Genomic DNA, 20,832 nt, shown 5'->3' on the forward strand with positions numbered 1-20,832 from the left:
GTTAGCAGGTGTGTGTGGCCAGGGCATCCTTTAATTAGGGTTGATGAGAATAGCCTTGAGGATCTCCAGTCTGACGGTGAAGAGGCCCAGAGGACATCCTGGCTTCCTTCTCTCTGCGCATTCCCTTTGGGATTGCACTCTATTAATGCATGTAGTCAAGCCATGGAATTAATAGAGTTTATTCAAGTGTGAACAAATTAACAGTGAAATGAAATATACAGCATATTTTAAAGTGAATCCTTTTGAAATTCCTTTCAGTTATAAAATCATTTCTTTAAACTCAATTTCATGTGAGTGAGTTCTGTCTTCCTAAAAATTGAGGAAATATTTTTGTTGTTGTTACTGGTTTGGGTTGTTTTTAGGGAGGGTGTTTTTTAGTGCTGGCAGTAGAAATATCTGCCAGTATGAGCACTTACTTGGTGCTCTACAGATGGTGTTACTATGTAAATGCTGTATAAACACATGAGGTTTATTTGATTTAAACCTCCTAAGAATCTTGTTGTTAGGTAGGTCTTTTTAGCTTCATTTTATAGATTACAAAACTGAGGCTTAAAATGGTCAAACACCTTGCCTGAAGTGACAAGGGTGGTCACAGGCTAAGCAGAAAGATTCCATACTGGCTAGCCTGCAGTGGTTCTCAAAGTGTGGTCTCCAACCAGCAGCAGTAGCAGGATTTGAGAACTTGTTAGAATTGCAAATTATCAGGCCCCTGCCCAGACCTACTGAATCAGAAACTCTGGGGGTGGGCTTCAACAATCTGTGTTAAGAGCCCTCAGGGTGGTTCTGATGATGCAGCTGAAGTTTGAGAACCACTAGGCAGGGGACAAGGGAAGGAGTTTTAGACTTCCTTAGAAGGAAAAAAAATTAAATCCATTTAAAGTTCTTTATAGCTGATCTCCCTCAAATAGGCCATGCAGATAAAGAGGGAAGAGAACTGTTCAATAAAAGAGACTTGTCTTTTTCCAGAGGAGTTCAACATATTAGATTTTATAGAGCTTTTCTATGTGTCAGGCACAGTGCTAAACACTTGACATCAATCATCTTTTTAAACCCTCAAGTGGTTTCAAGGATTAAATGAGATTATTTTCCATATTATGCAGAGGAGGAAAGAGAAGATTAAATCATTTAAGAAACTGCCTACCATCCAGCATGTGGTAATTGATGGAGCCTGTCTCCAGCACCAAAGTATTGGTAAAGAGAATGTACGTGAATCACAACTACCTGTGTTATGACTCAGAGTGGCTGCCATGTGCAAATGATGGGGTTCAGGACCTGCTACCCCAAAATATGGCATCTTGGCCATATATTGAATATTTTAAGCTGAAGGAGTTGAGAAAACAGCAGAAGCAGGAAAGTCACTGACTTTCCCCCACATTCTTGCCTGAAACAGGTCATAAAACCCTCATGTGAGAGGTGCCCTCCCTGTACCCAGAGGAAAGAAGCATCCTTATCTCTGAAGACAAAGGGACGCTGAGAAGAATCAGAACAAACAGGCCTTGCTAAGTCTCCCCCAGTTTACTACATTACCTTCTACTCTTTAACCTGTCATATTTCCACAGGACTGTCCACTCTTCATTAAGCCTAGCATAAAAACCCTCCAGTTTAACTATTTCTTTGAGTCTTCATTTCACAGGCTCCCATGTCATGCAAAACTTAATGAACTTAATTTGTATGCTTTACTCCTCCTAATCTGTCTTTGTCAGTTTAATTTTCATATCAAGCCAGAGATCCTAAGAGGATTGAGGAAAACTTTTTCCTCCCCTACACAAAGAAACATTTTTTGAAGATATATATGATATAGAAATATACGTGATTAAACTAAAATCTTTCTAAAGTTCAGTAGTAGAAGCTAGAACCAATGATCTGTTTAACTCCTTTAGTCACCCATTTGCTTTATCTATTTTAGACCATAATTATTATACTATCACATCCAGGAGTTCTTAATTTGATTCTCTTAGGGAAACGAGGATAGGATTTATTTTTCATATATTTACCCCTAAGAGCAAGTAAGTACCCCGTAAGTGCCCCTAAGAACACTAATATCTCTGTGATCAATGAAAATCAGCCTTTGAGGATAGAAAAGTATTAGCCAGGACGTTTTTAGTCTCTAATTCTTTTGAAGAATAAATCCCCCAACAACTAGGTAAAATGTACTGTATAAAAGGAACCTAACATTACCTGTCAGTTTTTGGAAAAAGACATAAAATATTCTCAGCAGGGAAGACTGTCTTTTTAATACTTAATATTGATTCTGATAAATTAATAAGAAACACATATGTTTTTTTAACTACTTACTCTTAAAGCCACAAATAGTTAAGCAGTTGCTCTGAAACGGCGCCTTGTCAAAAACACTTAGTGAGGCATATGGGCTGAGCCAGTGTAGCTTCCCAGGTAACTAAGCCGACACACTTTTCCTACTGACGACTTACCTTGAAGACAGTTTTGCTGGTGCATCTGTTGCTCTTTTGCTGTGGATTTTCTTCTCCCAAGTACCTAAAAGGCAGATGATCCTCTTAACTTTGGTGAGTTGCAAAAAGGAGCCTCGTTTTTGGATGCTCAACAAAGCCAAGTTGCCAGGATATTGTTTGGAAATAAGAAAGAGTTTTTATGCTAGGTGGTATTTATGGTAAAAATCTTAGCTAGAGAGCTCTTTGTTGAAGAGTTGAAATACACATAGTTGGTTAAGGGCATAGGTTTTGAGTTAAACAGAAATAGCTTCAATTTGGCTTTGCTACTCAAGAGATATGACCATGAGCCAATGTTAAACCCACTAAGCACTAAGTCACAGCTTCCTTGTCTGAAAAATGGGGGTGATACTGCCTACCTCGCAGAGCCATTATGAGGAATAAATAAGGTGGATCTTGGGGCCGGCTCAGTGGCGTAGCAGTTAAGTTTGCGTGGTCCGCTTTGGTGGCCCAGGGTTCGAGGGTTCAGATCCCGGATGCGGACCGACACACCACTTGTCAAGCCATGCTGTGGTGGCGTCCCGTATAAAGTAGAGGAAGATGGGCGTGGATGTTAGCCCAGGGCCCATCTTCATCAGCAAAAAGAGGAACATTGGCAACGGATGTTAGCTGAGGGCTAATCTTCCTCACCAAAAATAAATAAATAACGTGGATCTTTTTAGAATGTAAGTTAGATTATACCCTTCTTCAGGTTTAAACCTTCAGTGACTTCCTACCTCATTTCAAATAATTCCCAAAGTCCTTCCTGTGGCCTCCAAGTTCCCTACATGACCTGTCACTTCACTGGTCCCATTGATGTTCCTGAAAATCCAGGCACACTCCAACCCCAGGGCCTTGGCACTTGCAATTCCCTCTCTGGACTACTCTTCCCCATGTATCCTCAGTTCTCATGGTGCACTTCCTCACTTCATTCCGGTTGTGCTCAATGTCACTTCATCCGAGGGGCCTTCATCATCATCTTAATTTAAAAAACTGTGTGCGCGCGCACCCACGCACGTATCCCCTTACCCTTTAATGTTCACATTGATCAATTCCTGATATATTATTTGTTTTCTGTTCATTGTAAAAGTCCTAGAATATAAGCCATGGGAGCAGATACTTTGTTTTTATTTACTGCTCTATCCCCAGCAGGGAATTCATTCATCACTCAACAGATATTTAATAGGGACCTAAGATGATCCAGCAATTCCTTTGTTACATATCTGGTAGTCAAAATTATTGTTATTTCAATGGTTTCTAATTTTTAAGGAATTTTAAAGATACGAAGGATCTGGAACTGAAGGTCCTTTTTTGAGATCTGGAGGAAGGGTTAGCAAGAGATACCATCTGCGGCAGCCATGGAGATGTGCATGTAAATCTTCCTTCAAAAGAAGCCTGCTGCTAGGAGTGCATTCAGGGGACAGCCTCCAGCTGCAGCACCCACAGCACCCTTGCAGAGTTCATGCCAAGTTCCCAGCCAATGACTGACATGGCAGATACTGGAGCCCACCCTTTCCCGTTCCAGATGAGGCTCCTCTGGTGGGCGCTCCTTGCTCTGGGGCTTCCATCCACCTGGTGGAGGTGGTCTGAGACCCTTCCTACCCAATTCTCCTTCCTCCCTCCTCTCCTCTCACAGGTGTGTGTCCTGCCTCGTGGTTTGAAGGCTCTCCCTACCTCCTCCTGCTTCCTCTCCCCTTTCTCTTTCACAGGCATTTCCCCTAATAAATCTCTTACACTTCGAAGTCTGTCTTGGTGTCTGTTCCTAGATGACCCAACTTGGTGTAGGACACTCACATGCTAAGCCTTTGGGACTGCTTGTGTGCATATTCTGGTGATTTCTGCGCTTCTTTTAGACACAGTAAAAAATGATAGAGCCAGGATTGGCCCTAAGAGCCAGTGGGAACTGTGTATCTTTGAGGCCTAAATAGAAGCTATTTCAGAAGACAAAAGTAGAAAGGGAGTGACCTATCATGCAGCTAGTATAAAGAAAAACATTTTTAAAAGCTCAATTATTTAAGTGGGAGATGCATACATTCAAAGCGCAAGTCCGTGGAAGTCATTTGGGATTCCTTTCCTTTCGGTGACTCTATTCAGCATGGTCTTTTCTCTCCGTATAGCAATAGTTTAAAATGTTCTGTCCTTGACGTGCCTCTTCAGATAGATGTCTTGTGTCACTATATGTCTAAGCGATTATTTGGTATAATTTATTGTTCGGGAGCTAATTGTGTTTTTAGTAGAAGTGCTTTACTGAAAAGAAGGCCTCACCAGCTTGTGGTCGTGTTTTAAGTACATCTGCAAAGCACATCTCCTGTTGATCTTAGAATTTTTTTGGAGGAGTGGAGGATGTTAAAAAAAAGTTATTCATGACACTTGTTAAAGAACGGTATGATAGACTGTGTTCAGGAGACTACTACAGTGGGGTTTTGCAGTAGGGGAGAGAGATTGAGCTGAACTCCAGATATGACAAGGAAAAGGGGATTTATAGCCAAGGAGCAGGGTGGGTAGTCAGTGGATGGAAAATTACCAAGAGGAAACATGAGGGGTAAAGGGAGATTCTGGCTCAACCAACCTAACAAGACTCTTGCTGAAGGCAGGCCAAGGTGATTAGACATCACCTGGGAGATGGTGGCGGATGGGGAGCCCGATCCGATATCAAGGGTGATCAGATATTGAGGGCGGAGGATTCTGGCTAAACCAAGTTAGCAGGATTCTTGCTAAAATTGGGTGATGCCAAGGCAGACACAGAAGCCTGAATGTCGAGACCTAGTTGGGAAGAAGATTCAGAGGAGCCTGACTAAAGTTTGCCCAAGGAGAGAATGTCGAGGTAGAGCACATATATGTTTTTAATATCTGTTGTAAATATTTGTTACAAAAACATTAATTTTTCTCCCTGGCTCTGAGTAGGCTGGTCTTCTTTAATTTTTCCTTATTTTAGTTGCTAAGGCAACTGTTTGGACTAATATGACAGTTTTCCTGCCCAAGAAAGTTACTTTGAGTGACCACCCACTCCTTCTAAAGGCATGTTTTGTTGACTTTCTTTTCCCTTCTGCAGGCTGAAGGGTAATTGCAGAATATGTTAGGAATTACTTCTTCAAGCGTTCTCTGGCAGGAATCAGGGAGCCTGTCCCCATGTCTTGCTTCATTGCAAGAGCCCTCTCAGAATCTGAGCATCCATGATTTGGCCTCAAAATGCCCACAATCAGAGATGCTTCAGGGAGAGAGGGACAGAGAGACAGACACCAAGAGTTTGGCGTCTCAAACTGACAGACATTAAAAATGAAGTCCCAAAGATTTAGCCTCTTTATCTGGAAGTAAAAGAGAAAGTGGGAATTCATAACTATTAATAACCATAAAGTAAGCAGTCAGAAACATAGAGTTTGACTCGTTCGAGCACTTCCTTCCTCCCCCAAAATTCAAATCCTAGTTGAGCTGCCCAGTTGCTCACAGAGCCAAGGATGTGTAAGAGACCTTGTTAATAATAAGCACCATCAGGCCAAATTTCAGTTTCTTTTTAAAGATTTTATTTATTCAGTTTTTCCCCCCAAAGCCCCAGTAGATAGTTGTACGTCATAGGTTCACATCCTTCTAGTTGCTGTACGTGGGACTCGGCCTCGCGTTGGACGGAGAAGTGGTGCCTCGGGGCGCTCCCGGGATCCGAACCCGGGCCGCCAGCATCAGAGCGCGCGCACTTAACCGCCAAGCCACGGGGCCGGCCCTCAGTTTCTTTTTAAAATATAGCTTGAAAAATCAGGAAACATGTTGGGCCTCCCTCTAGTTGCTTTTTGATAGCCTTCATCGACTCTTCTAAGCCGGGTCATTTGGAAAGCTGATGATGTTCTTTATTTCTGAGGTAAGAATAAAATGAAATGAGTGGATTGAAACTTTCCCTTTGATACCAGAATAAGGGTTCACTGTATCTCACAGTTATTGCTGAAATGAGCACTTTAAATGCTCACAGTTTGGCGGCTGGCCCTGTGGCCTAGTGGTTAAGTTTGGTGTGCTCTGTTTGGGCGGCCCCCATTTGGTTCCTGGGCATGGACCTATACCACTCGTCAGTGTGCATGCTGTGGCAGCAACCCACATACAAAATAGAGGAAGACTGGCAACAGATGTTAGCTCAGGGCCAATCTTCCTCAGCAAATAAAGAAATAAATAAATGCTCACAGTTGGTTATTGAAGGGGAAACATTTTCATTTCTGTTTCTATGGAATTTAGAACCCAAGATAGACAGCAAGTCTAGCACCTGTAAAACTTGCTAAATAACTCGCATGAGTGTCCTCTCAGCATCTGAGTATGTGATCTGCCATGTCAGGAATGTGCAGGGCAGGGTGGCGGCTCCCAACCCGTGGATCGTCTCCTCAAGTCACTACTCCCTGACATGCCCATAAAGAAGGAAGAAGCTAAACCTGCGTTCTGATGGCTTGTCCTCTGCGCCTGAGGTAGACTGAGGCTGGCTCAGGCAGAGAACAAACACAACCAGACCTCCCTGTGCAGCAACCAAACTTGCAGCAAGTCTAGCTCATCAGTAATTTATAAACTCTGGATTTCCCTCCTGCTTAGACTTCCAGATTTGCATTCTGGGTCAGTGGGAAAAAGCACACAGTGGCACCATTGCTTGTTGTCAAGATCCGCGTAACAAATTCTCTCCTTGCCACGATGTAGATGTAGCTCTGTGGCATATTATCTGTGTCCTCTTGGGCAACTTGCTAACCTCAGTTAGGATCAGTTTTCTCATCTGTAAGGTAGAGATGGTGGTATTTACCTCATTTATTTTTGGGTGATTAATCATAATCAATACTAGCAACATTAGTAATAATTACTATTACTATGTCATTATATCAATAATCAATAATAATTTACTGGGTTCAGATGATGCATCAAGCACTCTAATGCCCAGAGCTAAGCTTCTAAGAGAGGTATTATTGTCGATGTTGTCCTTGCTTTTGGAGATGAAGAAAGGAAAGTTCAAAGCAGCCTATAAGTGTCCACCCACATTTGGATCAAGTCTGGCTGATCCTAAAACCAGTGTAAAATGCCCAGTAGTTTCGTGTTCATGAAAGGGTTTTTGTACTTATTTACAGTGTTTCTTTTACATCCCAAAGGAAGCTGGACTGAGAAGTATGTACCACCAGATGAAAGGAATGGAACACGGATTTAGGTTGGAGGGAGAAAATTGGGAAGTACATTAAGTTAGGGGCACAATTAGTGGGCAGCCGCTCTGTGGACAGCAAAGATTGATGTCCTGTCAAGCTGAAGAAGTGAGCCGCAGATTTGCTTCTGGTGCCCCTGGTGGGCAACGCGACACGGGAAAGAGAAGCAGTCGTAGGATTCACAGTGTCCATTAGATTGCAAGAAAAGCAACAGATCAGGAAAAACAGAGTTTTTCTTGATACCAGAAACAATTTTGACACTCCCTATAATAAACTGGTAATAAATATAGTCTGTACAATTGGTGGATTCACAAGAGAATCCTCAAGAAGTGCGGTAATTAGAACTAAAACATTTCTGAAGCCCTTCTAACGCTAGTGATGGTTCCCGACAGTCGGTGACAAGGAGAACAGCAAAACCTCCTTCAGATGTGAAGGAGGTAGTTGTCCTTGCTTTTGGAGATGAAGAAATGAGATTTCAAATCAACCTATAAGTGTCCAACTGCTGAGCAGTTATGTGGGCCCATTCTCTATCAATGTCATTCTCTCACGCATCAGCCTCAAAGCAGGTGTGATTCAGAAGCCAACAATCCCAGCTCTGCCCTACCAGCTATATGATACTTGGCAAGACACTTAATTTCCATGCCCCATCCTCCTCTGTAAAATGGGAATAATAATAGTACTTCCCTCATAGAAATGTTGGGAGGTTCATAAGTTCATGTGTGCAAATGCTCAGAGCATTGCCTGGAGCTTAGTAAGCACTGTGCATATCCGTTAGTCACAGCATGCACAGTACTCTGTGTTACTAAGTGCCACAGACCTTTTGCGTTGCTCCTCAGGAGACTAGAACTGTATATCCCTTTTGGGTTCTGGCTGAGCATTAGATATAGGAGGAAAGGTTTATATTCACTGTAAACAACTTAACCCAATGGGAATCTGAATCAAAGGCCAAAGAAAGGAATGCAGAAGCTGCAGATGCTCTCATGTTGTCTGACAGATTTCTTCACAAGGTAATCACGCAGAACCAGGGTCTGGGATGGAACAGCCGTGGCCAGTGCCCTCCTGCTCCTCCGTGGAGTGTGAGCTGAGAAACCCAGTGTCAGTCATCCCACGATTCTCTAAATTAGGGAGATTAATAAATGGAATGAACATTCTGGATCGTTCCAAGCGGAAACCATATCCCCGAGGGTAAAAACAACTCAATAAGGACCCACGCCCATCTGTTATAGCAGTCCATAAATCGTTCTGATGGCGGAATGTCGTCACTAAGGGCTGTAGTTTAACTTGAAAAAAAAAAAAATTGTGAGTCTATCTGAGAGAGGGAGTGATTGTACAGAATCAAAAAGGATCTGCTAGATGCAGAGCTTAGGGAATTCCTCTGGAATAAGAGCTGGAACAAGTGGGCCATGAGACATCACTCGGGCTCCAAGCTTCCGGGATCTGATAGAAAGCATGGATTCTTGGATCTCCTAGTGAACTCTGTCCCAGACTCCACCTGCTCTCCCACTCTTAAGGCCACACCCAGGCTCCTCTGTTTAGGTTGTAGTGGTTTATAATGTAGTTCATATTTGATAAGACCTCGAGTGGCCTTCCCTAACTCATACTTCATTTGTCTCTTTCCAACCTTGACAAAGTCCTTTACTCTTCCTCCCAGTTCTTATCAAACCAGGAAACAAGGAGGCTCAGGCCCATGTTTACCCAATGGTGGAGGCTACCAAGGCAATGTTCATTTACTGACAATTTACAAATCCGTTGGTAACAGGTGGAGCGGGACCTGCTCAGAGTAAGGTTGACAGAGTAGAATATGGGCTTCGGGCTCAGAGAAACCAGTTTGTATCCCAGATCTGTTACTTATCAACTGTGGCTTTAAATAATTTACTGTCCTCCGAACATTTTTTTCCCCTCAATCCTAAAACTGCATTGTCCGATATGGTAATCACTACCCACATGTGGCCATTTAAATGAAAATGAAAATTAACTAAAATTCAAAATTGGTGCCTCTGTGGCACTAGCCACCTTTCAAGTGGCCCTGTGAAGCTCTTGTGGCTACTGTGCTGGACTGTGTCCATTGGGCACCTTTGCATCGTTGCGAAAAATCTGTTGGACAGTATTGATCTAGTCTAAAACCTTGCAGAGTTGTCATGAGATTTAAATGAGATAATATTTGTGCAAATGCCTCGCACAATAGCCCTCAATTAAATGGTAACTCATTTCTCATAACTACTGTCATTCCATTTATTCAGCATTTACCTTGTCCCAGGCACATAAGCTTTCTCAATTTTGAGAGCCCTGTCAAGTTGGTATCAGTTTCCTCAATTTACAGATGGGAAAAATGAAGCTTGCTGAGGTTAAGTGGGACCACTCCAAGATTCTCCAGTAGATGCCTGGTGAGGAGGCTGACATTCGAACCCAGGAACCATTAACTATAAGATCTGGGCCCCAGTGCCACCTTCTGAGAGTCCTCTTTCTCAGAAAGCACGAGTTTCATGATGGAATGTGAAAGTCCTCACTCATTCTACCCTTTCAATATCCTAATCTACCCATCCAATCACAAGCCCAAAGGAGCCTCTGAACAGCTAACGTTTAAATAAATTGGAATTAACACATTTATTAGCTAGTCCAAAATAGCTATCCCTACCTGGTAGTAAGACTTGACTATTCGCTATTTGATGATGCAAACCCTATAGTAGAAAGAGATAGTCATTCACAATTAACGTGGATAATGATAGTGGGAGAGAAAGGGTAAGAAATAACCACAAATCAAAATGAAAATAAAATCAATGGCCTATTATCTAGAACCTCTGCCCAAACACTTTCCTCCTCTTCAATCAGAATATTTGGCCTGCTGACTTCTCTGCCATTACTTATAAGGAAAAACGGGATTAAATTTCATTTAACCAAATAACTTTTAATATTGTAATAAAGGAAAACTATTTTTAATCTATCATTTTGAAAGTAACTTGAATCTTTGAAACATAGGTTGTGGTGTTGAATAATGTTGAAGTAGCGTGTGTTGGGGGCAAATACAGTAAAAATAATGTGGAGACACACAGCTTTTAAATATGCTCTATCCTTGGTGAAATGGAGGAAATGTCTCTGGAAGCCCACAGTGGCATCTCAAGCCCCTCAGAGTGGGGATCCTCGAGCCAGAAACAACGTCTAGCTGAGGTGACTCCAGCAAAAATGAGTCTTCTTGCCCCTCTCAAATGAAATGCCCGCTGGCCCCCAGCTTGTCTGTAGTTTGACAGTAGGAGTTCCTGCCCGTTTATCCATCTCTCCCAGTGGCCTAAGGACAGAGCTCAGTTCTAGTCCTTGAGCTCTGAAGTGTGACTGTGACGGATTTTAACTGAGTCATCAGAGAACTGAAATTCTGAGCCCCTGGATAAAGTTCTGTTACGGTTTGTTTTCTTACCAGAGAATCCCATTACTATTTGTTAATGGCAAAACAGACAGATTTGCAAAGGAGAAAAAGCCCTGTTTCCTATGACGATCTCCCTGCCGTGCCCAAGACTGAGGAAAATTTTCCTGACAAGGGGACTTAGGTTATTATGGCCTCAGTCTGGTCATGGGGCCACAGCCCAAGTTCTGGTCAGGGGGTATCTGTGTGAAATTTAAAACTGCTGTTAGGGAAAAAGAGGAGACGTTGTGTGCCTTTACTCACCAGAGGGTCAGGTCCTTCTGTTTGTTTGGGGGAGGTGGAGAGAAGCCTAAAGAGGTTGTGTTTCATTTCCTTTCAGCTGATTGTCACCTACCCCTCAGATTTGCTTCTGATTTTCATGGATAGTTTGAACATATTTGGTCTGAGAATCTTTTAGTCACAGCTGAAAAGTTTATTGTGGGTTTTGCTGGAAACCTTGTCTTTAGCATCGGTCAGGGCTTTTTAGAGGTCCCACTGGAGAATTTCTGTTCTAGCAGTTGCCTCTCCTAACCTCTGATATGTTTTTATCTATGAAGTATATGAGCACTTGGTAAATGATATTTTTTCCCTTTTTGCTTTTGGTGCTAGGGAGCCCAGAGCCAAGTTGGCATCCTACTTTCACTGTGTAGGACCTTATAATGAACATTTCTAAAAGCTACTTTTTACTCTATCCTTATTTTGCTGTCTTCCCTTATTTTTTTCTCCTTGCCCAGAGTTCTTATTCCAATTTGAAAATGATTTCTTTGCCGTGGCATTCAAACAGTGCTCCTGGTCCAGCAGGGATTCCCAGGAGGTGTCTCAAAGCCACACCCAACCTCAAAGATGAGCTTGTATGATTAGAAAAAGGTGCTCCTTCCTCCAGGCAGACAACCTCAACACAGTGCTCTTGTATTTCTATGTCTGTCCATGGCAGCCCTCCAAGGACTGACCCTGATGGATTTTGGACCTGGTGCAACCCCCGCAACTGAAGTAACTTCTTATTTATATTTTACATATTGGCCTGCTGGAAAAGATTTTATTTGAAAAAAAATTCATTCATTTCACTTTTTAGTGCATGAATTTAGTTTCAGTGTGCCTTTGATGTGCTAGGCGCTTGAAATGCAAATGTGAACAAGAAAGTTTCAAGGACTCTGCCCTCAAGGACGTTATGCTCTGGTGTGGGGGCCAGGCAATAAATCAATTAACAAAAAGATGAAATAATTGCAGACTGTGTTTGGTGCAAGCAAGGAAATAATCAGGATTGTAATAGAGAATAAAATGAGAGACCTATTAAGGAGGTCAGGGAAAGCTCCTCTAGAGAGGGGATAATTAAGATGAGGCACCAGCTAATGCTAAGGGCAGTAGGAAGAGACTTCTGGACAGGAGGGACTGCAAGTGCAAAGGCCTTGAGGCCATAAAGAGCTTGAGAAGTTTAGGAAAGAGTTCTGGTGGTTGTAGTGAACAGGAAGGAAAACAAAGAACAGAAAGAGATGAGATAAGGCATGAGATAAGGACTCTAGGACCCAGTTGTGCAGAACCTTTTAGACCATGGTAAAGAGTTGGGATTTTATCCTAAGTATTATGGGAATCCATTGGATGGTTTTAATGAGCTGCTTGAAAGTTTAAAAAAATCAATCTGGCTGCCGTGGAAAGAAAGAGTAGAAGTGGGAAGATCAATCCACGGGAGAGATGATGGTGGTTTGGACCGTGGTGGTGGTGGTGGGGGAGATGGAGTAAAATGGATATACGTGAAAAATGCTATGGAAGTAGACTTGTTAATGGAAGTGAAAGGAAGGGATGAAAGAAAGTCAAAGATGACTCTTTGTTTCAATAAATGGGTAGATATTAGTGACATTTATTGAACTAAGAAAGTCTTGTGATGGAGAGGCTTGGAGAGAGGGGGCTAGGGAAAAAGAATTCGGTTATGGACATGTTAATTTTAGAATATCTGAGTAGAGATATCAAGTAGAGAGTTAGATATCTGAATTTGGAACTCAGAGAGGACTGGGCTGCTATTATAAATTTGGGAGTCATCAAGAAATAGATGATATTAAAGCCGTGGGGCTAAAGGAGATCTAGGAACATGGTGGAAACGAGAATTCCGAGAACCAAGTCCTGGGGAACATGTAGAAGTTGGGTTTAGAAGGAAAAGAGATGAAAGGAATGGAACACAACCAGGATGTCAAGATTGGAGAGTGTTTCAAGAAGGAGGGAATAGTCAATGACTCAGAGATCAAATCAGATGAAAAAAGGAATGTGTGCATTGCATTTGGCAGCATGAAAGTCATGGTAAACCTGGCCAGAGAAGTTTTAAGGGGTGATAGGAACAGAAGGCAGATGGAATTGGTCAAAGATAGTATGGAAGAAAGGTAGTGGAGACAGTGAATACAAACTTTTTAAGATATTATGCCCTGAAGAGGATCAGAGACATGAGGTAGTAAATGAAGGACCAAGTGGGAACAACTAGCACATATTTGTGTGCTGATAGGAATGATATAATGGGGGGAAAAACCTGATGCGTATTGGGTGGTGATAAAAGACTGAAATCCTTGTGTAGGTGAAAGTGGATAGAATCAGAAGACGATTGAGTCTGGAGCAGAAGTGGAGTATTGACCTTTGATGGGAGAAAGCATGCTTAATAGGGAAGAAGGAGAGAGGTGCTCATCTGATGAATTTCCTTTAATCAGTGAAGCACAGTAATTGGCTGGGAGTAAAGGGGTTGAGAAGAAGCAATGAAATAGTCCTGTCAAAGAGTGGGGAACCTTTTAAGAAAGAATGATGAATTTGAAGGTCTTTGTTGACTATCCATTTTGAAGCTTATAATCTTGAATTTAAACTAAAGCCAGACAATCCAGTTTTGTGATTTTGTTTATCAAATTCAGTGATAAAATATGGACTTAATTTTCTGTTTTCTTGGCCAAAAAACTATGCATGGAATTTGAGGGTGTCTGTGAAGGAGTGATTGTAATATAGGACCATAGAAATAAGCTAAACAAGGATGGAAGTAAAAAGAGGAAAAGCTGATGGATAGTGAGATTGGCGGGGTTAACAAATAGGAAGTTGCAAAGAAGTCAAATTAATATAGGACAAAAAGGACTGTAGAGCTAGACGCTAGAAGGATCAGATGAAGTGGTCCAAGAGTGGGATGTTAAGGAATCGAAATTTCAAGGTGGTGGTGATTAGCTCTGAAGGTAAATGGGTAGCTGAGAGGGGGAAGAAAAAAAAAGAAAATTATTGCTCTTAAGGAGGCCAAGAAACTGAAAGTTCAACGTTAAAAGAAGTTGGAAAACCGTTCTTATTTATCATGTATATTTCATGGATCATCTCAAATCCTTATTTGGAATTGGATAGGGTACACATAAATAAATAATATTGATGGTAGCTGATTCATTGTGCGTCTACTCTATAAATACCATTTTAGGACGTACTTTTGAACACTGTGCACCAGAATTCATTACCATTAGAATATTGCTTGGGAAGTGTTCTGAAATGTGTTAATTCTCATAGTTTAGTTAGTTGATAATTCTCACTTCAGAGTTAGTAACAATATAAGACTGCTTGGCCTTTTGGGTCAAGGTTAATACCTTTTGTGTGGCGTACAACAGCCTTTTGATCTAGTCTTATTTGTGTGTCCAGTCTCATCCCCTGCCACTTCCTTGAGATGTTCTTAGGACACCACCTCCTCAGAAGTCCCCAGTGTCAGGTCAAGCCTTCGTGTCTTTACAAGTGCTGCTCCCCCTGCCTGGCATGCTTCTTTACCTGGATAATTTCTACTCATTCTCCAAGAAACATCTGAAGTGTCAACTTCTGGGTCAAGCTGTTTCTGAAAAATTGAACCATACAAAAGTGCCATTTTTGTGGATCAAAAAACAACACATACTGGCAATTTCATATTGTTAGTATTTTGCTATCAAAAATGGAAATTTGAACCATACATTATTGATAGTAGCTACCACTTGCCGAATTATAACTGTGCTGTTCGTTATATTTACCATCTCATTTAATTCCCACGACAAGCCTGATGAAAGGTAGGTGTAAATATTTCCATTTATTAGATAAGAATTCTGAGACTTAGATTCTTTCTAGGAGAAGGTAAATAACAAATAAATGGCAGAATTGGGCTTTGATTCCAAAGGCAAAGGGCGTACCATGCTCCTTCCTTTGTCTTATTCATTGCTGTGTCTGCAGTGCCTAGCACCTGCATGGTATAGAGTTGAAATATGTATGATAATTCGTCATCTGTCAGAAAACTACCCAAACAAATGTGAAGGCTGGCTTTGTTCAGGGTCTCCAGGACTCTAAATTCAGACACTTTATGGTGGCCCAGTATCTTGACATTGAATTTCCCTTGATGAATGTTGCTGCTTCCCTGGAATTTAGAAAGATACATTTTGATGGGTGAAACTAAGAGTCTGAACTACCCTTAACATCTTAATCCTATACTCTTTATCTGTTTTAAGTCATTGCTCTGGTCCATGTTTGCCAGACAGGTTCCCTCCCTATTGCTGGCGTTGTAATGATCTAGGAGGACAAGTTCTTTAGATCATGAGAAGAACGTGTGGATTTGTCGACACATGGGTGTCAAGTCTTGGTGTAATGCAAACAGAGGGCAGAGGGCATCTGGGTTCATTGCCTGAACACACTTTTTCTTTCATTGACATAGAATTTTCCTGATTTTCTTAAGCATAAAAGTGCTTTCTTGCTCAAGACCAGGAATCTTTTGGCAAGTACAACATAGCTGCTCTGGGGCCCCTGCATTTGGCTAGCGTTCGTTCTTGATTCCAATTTTGATTCTATGGTTTTCAACAGAGTTTCTGGTGCCGCAGTCCACAGCAGTGGTTCTGAGACTTTAGTGTGTGTTAGAATCACCTGGAGGGCTTGTTGGAACACAGATTTCTGGGCTCCATGCTAGAGAGACTGATTCAGTCCCTCTGGGCTGGGGCCCTACCTTCTGCAATTCAGTCAAGCGCCTAGGCGATATTGATGCTATGGGTCCAAGGACTACACTTTGAGTAGCGAAAAATCTTGTTCAAGTCCTGGTTTACAGGATGCCGAGTGAGATTGGATATAAAAGCAAAAAATCTCAGCAATTTTCTCAGTAAACATCAGAATGCTGAATTGTGTAGGCAAAAAAAGAAAAAAATCAATGACTTTCAAAAAAATTACTTCCTGATTTTTGACGCTATGTTAGATACAGGCAGTGATTCCTCTTGTGCGGACGGAGACCAGTTGACTGGAACCTGGCAGTCCTTCCTTCTGGGAGCTCTTTTTCCACGGTCTTAGAGAAACTTCCTTCTCTATAACCTTCAGGACATCAGTATGTTTCATTCTTAAAGCTATTTTAGGGGAAGATGCTGTGTAAAATTGATCAATCTTTCAATACAAAAATAAATGCAAAGAGTTTTCAAAATGAAAACATCCCATATTAAGAAGTGTGGTCATTAGATTCAGGATGCAAAAGGGTGATTTCTCATTTTCCTTTGTTTAGAGGCTAAAAGATATTTGCATTTTTATTAGATTCAAAATGGTGTGAGTCATGCAGATCAACACATTTCTTTTTAACAGGAATCCTTTGTGTTTGAACCCAACTGCCTCTTCAAAGTGGATGAATTTGGATTCTTTCTGACCTGGAGAAGTGAAGGCAAGGTATGGCACAGGAACAGCAGCTCGTTCTTCCTGCTGTCTGGTCTAAGCCATTTTATTTCTCAGCGAGTTGACGGAGTCCCTCTTGAGGGTATAGACCCTATGCTTATTCATTCATTGAAGATTTCGTGCCAGGCATTGGGGATACAGTGGTCAGCAGGGCATTATCCTAGCCCTCATAGATTCCAGTCTAGGAGCAAAGTCAGGCATCCAAGAAAAAAAAAATTACAAGTCATTGAGTGTTGTGAAAGAGAAGGTCAGGCTGCTACAAGAACTTTAAACAGGCAGATCTGATTTAATCTTGGGAGTTAGGAAGGTTTCCCAAAAGGAGAGATGTTCAAGCTGAAATCTCAAAGGTGCATTAAGAGCGTTTTCATCTTGTTATACCCCAGGACATAATGCAATGCATGGCACAATGTACATATTTAATGAACCTTTGAGCTGAATTTAAGAAAAGTAGAATTGGAATTATATAAATGTTAGCATTATTCCCACTCAGTATTTCATGTACACACATATATTTAATGATGTACCTACATTATTAACAATTTTGTGTGTGCAAAAGTGACAGCATTTTATAAATAATTATAAAAACATTATAGAATATATGTTTGAACGTATGCATTCAAAAATATATGTTTGAAATGGAATGTTTGAGGTCTTGACTATTTCTGTTCATAGGAAATTATTATTGTTGTTATTTGTTTTTCCCTTCCTCTTCTACCTTACTCTCATCAGCGTTGTCTTCATCCTCACAAACCTTTGCGAAGGACCTTGTCTGTGCCATAAGTCTGGCAGAATTTAGGCTCACTGCTGTGTTGTGTTCTCTCTTTTCAGGAAGGACAAGTGCTAGAATGCTCCCTCATCAACAGTGTTCGGTTGGGAGCCACACCAAAGGTACCTGTGATTGGTGTTTGCTGCTCTTCTAAACACTGATTTACTTAGATTGGAAATGGTCTCTGGAATGCTGTTGAACCTGTTACTGCCCCAAAAGCATTGCTGAGAATTAAGAACAGACACAGTTTAGAAATCTTCTCATCTATGACTGTTGGGTGAATTGAACTGCATTGTGTTTAGTTATATTAGAAATGTTATTGACCTTTGAAAGCAAAGACCCCTGCATATGCCAGCAGCAAAGAAACAGTTCCCTTAACTCAGAAATTAATTTGAAAGCTCCCCCCGCCCCAACCTTATTTCAGCAAGCAGTGAGTCAGTTCTGGTCTGTGGTTGATGTGAAGATTTTAAATGGCTCAGGGAGTTCCATATTAGTGCACCTGTGCAGGCAGACATTCGCTCACCTTGAAGGCTCAGTTCACCTCTGAGAGAAAAGAAAATGACAAAGCACATAAATCAGCCTTCTTCACAGTGATTGATTTGTTTGAGTAAGAAGCTATTTTCATAGGTGTGCTAGGAATTTAAAAGATGGTTTTTTTAATAGAGTATTCTAGCACAGTATTTATTCTTTTTTCCGTAATAGCCCTGCAGGTTTTTAGAGGTTCAAAACAAAATTGTGTTCCAAACTTCGTTTTTGTTTTTTTAAAGCTATCCTCTTTTGTTACTTAAAACTTCTGTGTAACTATGTTGGCATTTCCTCCTGACTTCTTTTCGAGGACAAAGACACTATTTTATTTGCTAATTAGGGTGAACTTACACAGTCTTCATTCCAAATGAGGATGCCTTGGCTTCTAGAGATGAACATACTCACTCTTTGTGTCCAGGCTACTTGAAAGACTTGATCTCATTTTCGGGTAACTTGTGGTTGCTGGTGTGGCAATGCCGTGCTTATTCCTGTGAAACCTTGGTGACTGTTCTCTGTGAGAGACCCCTTCGATCTGTGTGGACACAAGATCTATGACATTGCCATATTCCAGATCCTCCAATAACTGCAACCAAAAATGGAAAGAAAGACCCCACAGCTATTTTCCTAAATCAATAATATTATAATACATTTCTTACCAAATGAGTTCAAGTAATGTATAGTGTTACAGATTTTACCTCTTCAAGTTTTACAGATTTTACCTCTTCAAGTTTTAGAACAATGCTAGTTATCTGGGCATTTTAGATAGAAAGAAAACTTGCCCTTATGTATATTTTTTATGTCAAATGTGGTTTCTTTATGCCGTGTTTTCTCCATACTCTAATCTAACATATGTTTTTCTATTTGTATACCTCTATGCAGGATCCCAAAATCCTGGCTGCTCTGGAAGCTGTTGGAAAATCAGAAAATGATCTGGAAGGGCGGATAGTTTGCGTCTGCAGTGGTACAGATCTGGTGAACATCAGTTTCACGTACATGGTGGCTGAAAATCCAGAAGTAACTAAGGTAGCCTCAGTGAAACAACCTCCCCTCATGTGTATATATGTGATGCACGTAAATTTTTGTGTATACTATTTTGATATATATTTTTAAATTGTATAACAATTTAAAATTTTTAAAAATATTTCCATTGCCTTGCTAGAATGTTGGTGTAGAAAATTCAGCATGCACAATACCCTTTTAGTGTGGCACTCATGTACTCCAACAGCCCAAATACTACTGTGATATGTTGCAGGAAGAACTAGCCCAGCACCTCTCAAACTTGAATGTGCACAGGAAATCACCTGGGATTTTGTTAAAATGCAGATTCTGATTCAATAGGTCTGATGTGGGGACAAAATTCTCCCTTTCTAACAAGCTTCCAGTTGATGTGGATGCTGTTGGTGTGAGAACCACAGTTTGAGTAGCAAGGGGCTAAATCAGCACTGCCCAGTAGGAATATAATGCAAGCCACAGATATACAGTCATGCGCCACATAATGACGTTTTGGTCAATGACAGGCCACATATACAACGGCGGTCCCGTAAGATTAGTGCCATACAGCCTAGTTGTATAGGAGGCTATACCATCTAGGTTTGTGTAATTACACTCTATGATGTTCACACAATGACGAAATCACCCACCAACACATTTCTCAGAACATATCCCCATCGTCAAGTGACGCCTGACTGCTGTGATTTAAATTTTCCAGCAGCCACATTTAAAAAGAAGAAACAGCTGAAATTAATTTCACTAAAATATTTTATTTAACTCAATATATATAAAATATTGGGATTTTAGCATTAAATCAATATAAAATTAATTAATGATATAATTTACATTCTTCTCTTCATACTAAGTCTTCAAAATCTGACGTTTCAAGTGCTCAATAGCTACATGTGGCTAATGGCTACCACAATAGACAGCATAGGTCTAGCTGGTTAAGATATCCAAGCTCCCCCTGTCCACCAATAAGTTATTAAAGTATTGGGTTATGATCCATCTTTTAATACCATACGCAGCATGCCACTGCCCTGGCAGGTAAGTCTCAAAGAGATTTTGGCCAAAGTAGCAAGTCTCAGACATAAATCACCTTTCTGCAAGTCGTTTGTTTTCAGGGTGGTTTTATCTCTGAACAGAGCTCCAATTATCTTTCTATAATATGAGTGAAGAGGCCTGAGCCTTTACTCTCCCAATGCAGAGACCTGGGATGGGGTATGGGGGAGGCATTTCATTTTCCCATTAATCCTACAAGTAGAAACTCAGTGTAGGGTTCAATGAGAAAGGCATCATTATATAAATTGAATTTTAGAGCTAGAAGGGAATGTACAAGTAAGATCATTTGATGAAACTGAGACGAGAAGACTTAACCCTGGACCTAGAGCTACCTGGTGGCAGAATTGAGTTCTGCAGGCTCCAAGACCATAAAGGCTCGTTTACCCTCACTCACAAAGTATGGTCTGTATTCTAGCAGCATAGGCCTCCTCTGGGAGCTCCTTACAGGCTAGAGTCTCAGGCCCACCCGGACCTACTGATCCAGAATCTTCATTTTTAACAAGACCCCCCCCAGGTGACTCATATGTGCAGTGAAGTCTGGGAAGCTCCTGGCCTTATGGCTTTGGAGCCAGGAATGGATGCTCCGTGTTACACGAGAGCCTCCGTTTTTGTCCTCGTGGGGGTCTTGTTGGTTTTGTGCTCTTGTTCCAGGTGGCCTCACTCTGGGAGAACAGATTTTGCAGTACTTTCAAGTTCTTTTATTATTTTACTCAGATCGACACCTGGCTTGAATGGTTTCTTGAACCCTGCTGATCTAAACAAGCATTGTTCCTGCTGCTTGTAGCTCCCGCCTGCGTATTTCCTGCAGAGTTCTTTTTAGTTGCTATTTGTCATAGCAGCATTCAATCC

The 20,832-nt window shown here is 41.2% G+C and overlaps 1 protein-coding gene across 8 annotated transcripts in view; it reads left to right on the forward strand.

Annotated features, from left to right (window-relative positions):
- The window catches only part of PLCB4 (phospholipase C beta 4), a 385,664-nt gene that overhangs the window by 235,963 nt on the left and 128,869 nt on the right, over positions 1-20,832 (forward strand). For all 8 annotated transcript variants that reach the window (XM_087445596.1, XM_087445598.1, XM_087445599.1 and 5 more), the window contains 3 exons: positions 16,554-16,634; positions 17,469-17,528; positions 18,811-18,954. In XM_087445596.1, coding sequence (XP_087301722.1) covers positions 16,554-16,634; positions 17,469-17,528; positions 18,811-18,954 — 285 coding nt within the window. The remainder of the gene's footprint in view (positions 1-16,553; positions 16,635-17,468; positions 17,529-18,810; positions 18,955-20,832) is intronic.

Source organism: Ceratotherium simum, chromosome 21 (assembly GCF_057802395.1).
Source record: "Ceratotherium simum simum isolate JZ-2026a chromosome 21, ASM5780239v1, whole genome shotgun sequence".
Taxonomy (NCBI): Eukaryota; Metazoa; Chordata; class Mammalia; order Perissodactyla; family Rhinocerotidae; genus Ceratotherium; species Ceratotherium simum.